Source organism: Salvia hispanica, unplaced genomic scaffold (assembly GCF_023119035.1).
Source record: "Salvia hispanica cultivar TCC Black 2014 unplaced genomic scaffold, UniMelb_Shisp_WGS_1.0 HiC_scaffold_1183, whole genome shotgun sequence".
Taxonomy (NCBI): domain Eukaryota; kingdom Viridiplantae; phylum Streptophyta; class Magnoliopsida; order Lamiales; family Lamiaceae; genus Salvia; species Salvia hispanica.
The window spans coordinates 4,574-12,120 of record NW_025951453.1 but is presented as its reverse complement, the minus strand read 5'-3'; the positions used below and the strand labels follow the sequence as shown (position 1 = coordinate 12,120).

Below are 7,547 nucleotides of genomic sequence, written 5' to 3'. Positions count from 1 at the left end.
AGATATGGATAATTGTTTTTTAAATTAAAATGTGACATAATCCGTTTTGTAATATAATTAATATAGTAGTATAAAAAAATTGAGATATTTGTCTATATCTCTATTAATAATAATAATATTAAAATAATAGAAAAGCGAATCCATGCAGAATCTTGCTTCTATAAAAAGCCCTTATTTCCCTCACAAACTATCTCACCACCTTCACTGCAACTTCAACCGATCTCAACCACCGCCTCCGCCGTGGTTTGCTAAAATGGGCCTAAACTCGAACAGAGTCGAGAATTTCTCAGACACAGAAGCGCCGCCGCTGCCAATGCAAATGCCGCCGCGGGAGGTTCACAGAGTCTGCCCGCCGCCGCCAAGAACCACCTCGCAGAAGCTCCGCCACCGCCTCTCCGAGATATTCTTCCCTGACGACCCGCTCCACAAGTTCAAGGATCAGTCGTGGTTTCGGAAACTCATTCTGGGGCTGCAATTCTTCTTCCCAATTTTCGATTGGGCACCCAATTACAGCCTCCAGCTCTTCAAATCCGACGTCGTTTCCGGCGTCACCATTGCCAGCCTCGCCATTCCCCAGGTGTCCTAATTTTTAAAATCCCCAAAAATTGAAAATTCTCGTCCAAGATCGTTTCTTTACATGCAAATTTGACTTTTCTTGATTTCAATTTATAGAATTTTGATTGGTGATTTGTTCTTGCAAAACACAGGGGATAAGTTATGCAAAGCTTGCAAATCTGCCACCGATTATTGGTTTATGTAAGTGGGATAGTCATCAAGAATCCTTTTATTTTGCTCTGTTTGTTTGTTTGTTTGTTTTCAACTAAATGCTAAAGCAAAGTGTTTAACTTCTTGAAGACTCTAGCTTCGTTCCGCCGTTGATATATTCAGTTCTCGGGAGCTCCAGGCATCTGGCGGTCGGCCCTGTGTCGATAGCTTCCCTTGTGATGGGAACAATGCTCAGTGAAGTAGTTCCCTACAGCGACGAACCGCCCTCTACCTTAAGCTGGCTTTCACAGCCACATTCTTTGCAGGGGTGTTTCAAGCTTCTCTAGGCTTTCTCAGGTAAAAATTTTACTAGTTTGTTGTAAATTGTAATTATGTATAGCTTTGGAAAGTGGGAGGAATCTTTTTAGTAAAGGTGTTGTGCAAGAATCTATCCACTATAAGCACAATGAAGGGCTTGCATTGGTGAAGATGATTATGCTATGTAAAGTAGTGTGAGAATGAACTAACAGAAACTGTTTGAGAGATTCTTTGTTTTGTTTTGTTTTGTTTTGTTTTTGCATTTGGTCAATTGTAGCTAGGCAGATGCTTTTGCCTTTTAAGAGATTCTTGAATGATGGTGTGATCTTGCAGATTGGGATTTGTTATTGATTTTCTGTCGAGCGACTCTTGTTGGCTTCATGGCCGGTGCAGCAGTGATCGTCTCGTTGCAGCAGTTGAAAGGGCTGCTTGGGATAGTCCATTTCACTACCAAAATGCAACTGGTTCCTGTGTTGTCTTCTGCCTTCCATCATACAGATGAGGTAGAATGAATCTCTAGCTAAAGATGGCCTTTTCTTAATTTCCTGATGTAAATGTTAGTAAACAACATGAATCTATTTCTTGCTTGCAGTGGTCTTGGCAAACCATTGTGATGGGGGTCGCTTTTCTGGCGCTGTTGCTGATAACAAGGCAGATCGTAAGTGGCTGTGACCGTCTTCCATAGTCAGTTTCTTGTTTGTCGAGTTTTTCTCTGAATTTCAATGGTGAATGCAGAGCATGAGACGGCCTAAACTCTTTTGGGTATCAGCTGCTGCTCCATTAGCATCAGTGATTCTGTCGACCATACTAGTCGTCTGCTTCAAATCCAAACTCCACGGGATCAAGACAGTAAGAACTCTGCAGTTTTCGCCTAGTATTTGAATTGAATTCGTGAACAAAATCTTGATTGGGATATCTTGTTTCTACAGATTGGGAAATTGCCTAAGGGCCTGAATCCACCTTCTTCAAACATGCTGTATTTTAGTGGCCCTCATCTTGCTTTAGCAATCAAAACCGGAATCATAACCGGAATACTTTCTCTCACAGTGAGTTCTCAAACATTATGCTGAAAAAACAAAAGAATCAAAATCAGAATTCATATAAACATTCTGCATTTGTGAATCTGTAGGAAGGGATTGCTGTTGGAAGGACATTTGCCAGTCTCAAAAACTACCAAGTTGATGGTAACAAAGAAATGATGGCCATCGGCCTAATGAACATGGCTGGCTCTTGCTCGTCTTGCTACGTCACCACTGGTATATCACACTTCTCGATTTCTTCATCTTCACTTCATTGCATTGTGAAGAATCGACAGAGCTGATGGCGAATTTGCGTTTCTAGGATCATTTTCGCGATCAGCTGTGAACTACAACGCTGGTGCACAGACTGTCGTCTCAAACATAGTAATGGCTGCAGCAGTGCTCGTGACGTTGCTGTTCCTCATGCCGTTGTTCTACTACACCCCAACCTCATCCTGGCAGCCATTATCATCACTGCTGTGAGTCGGCCTGATAGACTATCAAGCAGCGTACAAACTGTGGAAAGTCGACAAACTTGACTTCTTGGCTTGCTTGTGTTCATTCTTTGGCGTTCTGTTCATCTCAGTGCCTCTCGGTCGCTATAGCAGTAAGCCTTTGCTATGCTCAACACCCGAATAAATTGAAGAAATTTCTCTCAATTGATGCTAACTGTTTAGAAGCAAATTTCAGGTTGGAGTTTCGGTTTTCAAGATCTTGTTACACGTGACAAGGCCAAACACGTTGTGCTCGGAAACATGCCAAGAACTCAGATATATCAGAATCTCAATCAATACAGAGAGGCTGTTAGAGTTCCTTCATTCTTGATCATGGCAGTTGAGGCACCAATCTACTTTGCAAATTCCACTTACTTACAAGAAAGGTAATGAATAAGTCCTTGTTCCCACATCACACGCAAAAAAACACGTCTAATCTCAGCCGTCAATGCAGGATACTGCGATGGATACGAGAGGAGGAAGAGTGGCTGGCCGCAAACGACAGAAGCAACTTGAAATGTGTCATACTAGATATGACTGGTTAGTATTTACAAAAAATACTACTGATAGATTATTGTAGTGATTATATATTTATATTCTAACAAAAACAATTTTTTTAAAATCTTGATCAGCTGTGACAGCAATAGACACAAGTGGGATTGACACAATCAGTGAGCTGAGAAAGATGCTAGAGAAGAGATCACTCAAGGTAAGCAGCATCTCTGGCTGATCTCTGCAAGTTTTCGCCTTGTGTTCCACGTCGTATTGAATCTTTTCTTCTCAGTTTGTGCTGGTGAATCCTGTGGGAAGTGTGATGGAGAAACTGCAAGAATCCAACACTTTGGAATCCTTTGGATTTGATGGGCTGTATGTGAGTGTTGGAGAAGCCGTGACCGACATTTCGGCTGCGTGGAAAGCTCAGCCTTGAACAACATCAGCAGTGGCTTCCATAACCATATATAAATATATGAGTAGGATTGAAGGAGTTCTTGGTTTCTTCAAGAGGAGTTGAAGCCATATATATATCAAATATAAATATGTATGCAATGGCAATGGCAACGTGCTCAATATACCTAACTAGTCCTGAGAAATTTTGTAATCTAATTATTTTCTCTTATATTAATTGATGATTAGCTTTCTTTCTAGCTACCAACTGCGTTTTTATAATTATCTTCTCATGTTCTAATATCACAGCTCGGAATTGCATAAACATCTAGTAAAGATTTCGATTCAAGTAGTTGTTGAGCGGGAGAGGGTTTTGTTTAATATAACTCATTTATAAAAAAAAAATTGAAATAGTATAATTTGCAAAAGAAACAATCAAACAAGCAAACAATTAAAATAAAAAACAAAATTTAACTACTAAAATCTCATTAAAACCCAAAAACTGTAACCATAAAACTTTCGACCACAGTGGGAGTCGAACCCACGACCTTTTGATCCGAAGTCAAACGCGCTAATCCACTGCGCTATGCGGTCTGCTGTGACATTCATTTACTACAAAATAGATATGAATGTTATTCAACTTATTGTAGCCCGGCACAAATTTATGTTTTTAAAGATGGAGGCCAAATGTTTCGGATTCGAGTTCTCATTTACACAACCAAATTGTCCTAAATTTCATATTTTCAACAATTTTAAGCAACTGATTCCAATCTGACCACTAATTCCATTCCATACAGAGGACATATCACTAAGTTTTCTCTCACTCTCTCTCTATCTTTCTTCCAGTTCAAGTGAAAACACAATGCAGCTAGACTAAGACAATATTATCATGCTTCTTCAACTATGAATCTTTTTGATGGGATCACCTGCAGCTCTACCCCCCACGTCGACCTTCTCTACCTCTTCGACATCACCTGCAGGTTTCGGAGACTTGATTTGCCTCATCAGCCGCATTATCTCTCCCTTTGCATAGGTCAGTTCTTCCTCCAGCTTCTTTCCTCTCTTTATCCAACTCTCCCTTTCCTTCGCGAGCTTCATGACCAGGTTGTAAGCGTCTTCCAAGTGCACTCGAGATTCTAAGAAAGCCTGTTTCTGCTCAGCAATGATATTACAAAGGTCATCATTCTCATCTTCCACACTCGAAACCTGAGAATGAGCAAGCTCTAACTCTCTGGAAAGCATTGATGCATGCCGAGTCAAATCATTGAGGGACTTAGTAGCCTCTTCTAAATACGATTCAAGACTTGCGCGTGCTTCTTTGTCTCCCAACATCTGTGTTTCCAACTCCATCAACTCTTTCTTCAGAGAGGATATGATTCTCTTGTCTTCGTTCAGATCAGACGTTGCGATCTCTGCTTTCCTAAGGGCGTCAACAAGTTCCTCCTCCAAGCCATTGCATTTCTGCAATGCAGCAGTCAATTCCGTGGACATAATTCGCAGTTCTTCATCTGATTTAATGAGAAGGTCATTTGTGGAACTTAGTTCTTTGGACAAGAGTTCTTCTCCCTTTTTAGCTTCCTCAAGTTTCTTGTACAATGATTCTCTTGCTTCCCTGGACTCAGCCTGAGCTTTGTAGACCTGATCTCCAAGCTCCGAGCACAGTCTTTCCAACTGTTTCGATTGTTTAAGCAGCTCCAAAGTTTCATCTCTTGATCTCTCCAACGTAGTCTTTGTCCTTCTAAGATCCTCTTCCACAATTTTCATATTCTTCAATTCTACATTAAGCACTTCTTTAAAATTGTCTCTCTCCGTCTCAATGAATATATTAACACCTTGTCTCTCTTCTTCTCATCCAACAAGCTCTTAAGTTGTTTATCAAGCAGGTGAATTTTCCCCTCCCTTTCTCCCAAATCTTTTGCCTCCGAAGCTTCCTTCTCTTCCATAGAGGACTTGAAGTTGTTATATTCTGCTAAAACGGCATCAAGCTTCTTCACTGACTCATCTTTCTCAGCCACTACAGTGATTAACTCCAGATTCAATTCTTGCACCATCTCATCCTGCAGATCCAGCTCTTCTAAATGTCTCAAAATTACATCCTGCATTTGCTTCTTCTCTGACTCCAAACTTGTTAGACAGTTGTCAGATTCCTGATACGGAGCTGAGTTGTTCTAGCTTACTATCTTTGTCGGAAAGTAGAACACTAAGATGCCGAATAGTATCTTCTTTCTCCCTAATATCCAATGTAAGCAATTCGATCTTTTCTTGCAGGACTCCTACAGAATATAGCTTCTCCTTCAGCTGCTGTTGGAGTTCCCTTTTATCCTTCGCATAGAAATTAGAAACCAACAAAACAGAATTACAGATAGCACAACATTCAGAAATGTAAAATATATTAGAGTGATAGTCCTTATTTAGTGCTAGAACCAGGAAACACAAGGAAACATAAAGAAGGTATCTAACTAAGATTCAGCTATGCATACGAACAAGATGCATGAGGTCAGAACAGTGATTGGGACTTCAAGACTAAGAGAGATTATACAGTAGACAAACTCTCCATCTTGACAACTTATAACAAACATATTCCAACTTTTTGCTACTCTCAGTTTCAATTCGGTAATGTAGGTTCTTGAAGATTAAGTTCCATTCCTTACACAACGAACACATTCCAAATTTCCGAGCCTTTATTCTTAGCACTTACTATTAGCTAACAGTCACATCAATGTCACACAAAATAAGAGTACAATTCTATTGTAATTACTTACTTCTTCCAGAGTAGCATCTGAAATGGCATCTTCCTTCTTCTTAGGTGGAAAAAGGGCAGCAAGAACCCCTGATCTCAGAACACCAAGTACATTCAGAATGGAGAAGGGGTGCTGCGATGGATGTCCCTGAGGTGATAGCTGACCACAAGAAATGTGCACATTAGCATGAATGATTGTTTAGATGACATACAAATACAAGAATCAGATGACCAAGCCAACATTTATACCTGGATGCAGACCTCTTCATTTTGATCCAGATCCGACGCTGTTAATTCGTCACTTTCTATAACACAAAAGGTGAACTCATCAGTGATGGCTCAATAAAATGTTTACAGTTTAGGAAGAAAGGAAGAACAGAGTCCTAAGTCAAGAAATATTTCAAGAAAGATGCAGTTTACTGAACTGTAACTCAGAACCATCACAATTGGCCTTATGCAAATGTAAACATACATTATGAAAAGCTAAATTAGGTCACCAGAATCTCCCCTAATTCAACTGTCTTACCACCTTTACCAATCAATTGAAGAGAAAACACAATCAATCAAAACAATTACCAATTCAAGTATGCCAAAACCTAGATATCAAGAAAAAACCCTAATAACTTCAGAAATCCCTCTTACTACTTAATCTTCACTTAACAAAGAGTAGATCAAAGAAACACACCTTCAGGAAGGGCATGGATTGCGTGAGCCCTGATTCTGAGAAGGCGGAGAACAGGTAAACCCATGGCAAGAGCTACATAATTGGCGTCTCTCTGTAGAAATGCCGTGGCCGCCGCATTCTCGCTTCGAGAGGGCGCGATTCTCAACGAGCACGACGGAAACGGCGGTTGCGAACAGCATTTGGATGAAGTTTGGCGGAGTTGGTACGGCGTAGAGCTCGAATTCACAGCTGCAGAGCTCATTGTTTCTCTCTTGAACGATCACGAAACAAATTTGGGCGGCGATTGATGATTACTCCACATTTGATTTGAGTGAGATTGAGAAATGCAGCAGTTTTTTAAACTCTTGGCGGTTGTGAGTGAAGAAGTTAGTTATAATTCGTTGCTTCAAGTTCCAAATATTCTAGAATAACACATTATAATATAGTAGTAATAATTAACATGAGTAGAGATAAATGAAAAAATTGTGTGTACATAATCGAATTTTTTTTTACATTTTACCTTAATAATTATTTTATGAACATTAAATGATTTAAAATAAATTTTATGTTGTGACACTTTAAAAAAATTTGAAATTTTAACTTAAATATTTGTATATTTTAGAAAATAAAAACATTTTTTTACAACCTCAAATCACGTCACAATTTGAAATAAAACTTATATATCATTTCTTTCTTATTTTTTATAATAATACAATAAATAA

The 7,547-nt window shown here is 39.4% G+C and overlaps 1 protein-coding gene, 1 non-coding gene and 1 pseudogene across 2 annotated transcripts; 1 reads left to right on the top strand and 2 right to left on the bottom strand.

Annotated features, from left to right (window-relative positions):
• Positions 1-205: 205 nt before the first annotated feature.
• Positions 206-3,685, top strand: LOC125198052 (annotated as a pseudogene).
• A 256-nt stretch (positions 3,686-3,941) lies between these two features.
• Positions 3,942-4,015, bottom strand: TRNAR-UCG. Its single transcript has one exon. It is a non-coding gene; the product is annotated as a tRNA-Arg (tRNA).
• Positions 4,016-4,318: 303 nt separating this feature from the next.
• Positions 4,319-7,087, bottom strand: LOC125198053 (MAR-binding filament-like protein 1-1). Its single transcript, XM_048096511.1, has 6 exons — positions 6,847-7,087; positions 6,411-6,466; positions 6,184-6,321; positions 5,599-5,743; positions 5,254-5,534; positions 4,319-5,167 (listed from the first exon to the last, which is right to left on the bottom strand). Exons 1-6 carry the CDS (start codon positions 7,085-7,087, stop codon positions 4,319-4,321), a joined length of 1,710 nt encoding a protein of 569 aa, XP_047952468.1.
• Positions 7,088-7,547: the final 460 nt, after the last annotated feature.

Excerpts from the sequence above, each read along its gene's own strand:
- LOC125198053 (XM_048096511.1), bottom strand. The coding sequence starts at position 7,087 with ATGAGCTCTGCAGCTGTGAATTCGAGCTCTACGCCGTACCAACTCCGC. Across the intron at positions 6,322-6,410 it reads ATGAAGAGGTCTGCATCCAG|CTATCACCTCAGGGACATCC; the intron begins GTATAAATGTTG and ends TCTTGTGGTCAG. Across the intron at positions 5,744-6,183 it reads CAGATGCTACTCTGGAAGAA|GATAAAAGGGAACTCCAACA; the intron begins GTAAGTAATTAC and ends TTCTATGCGAAG.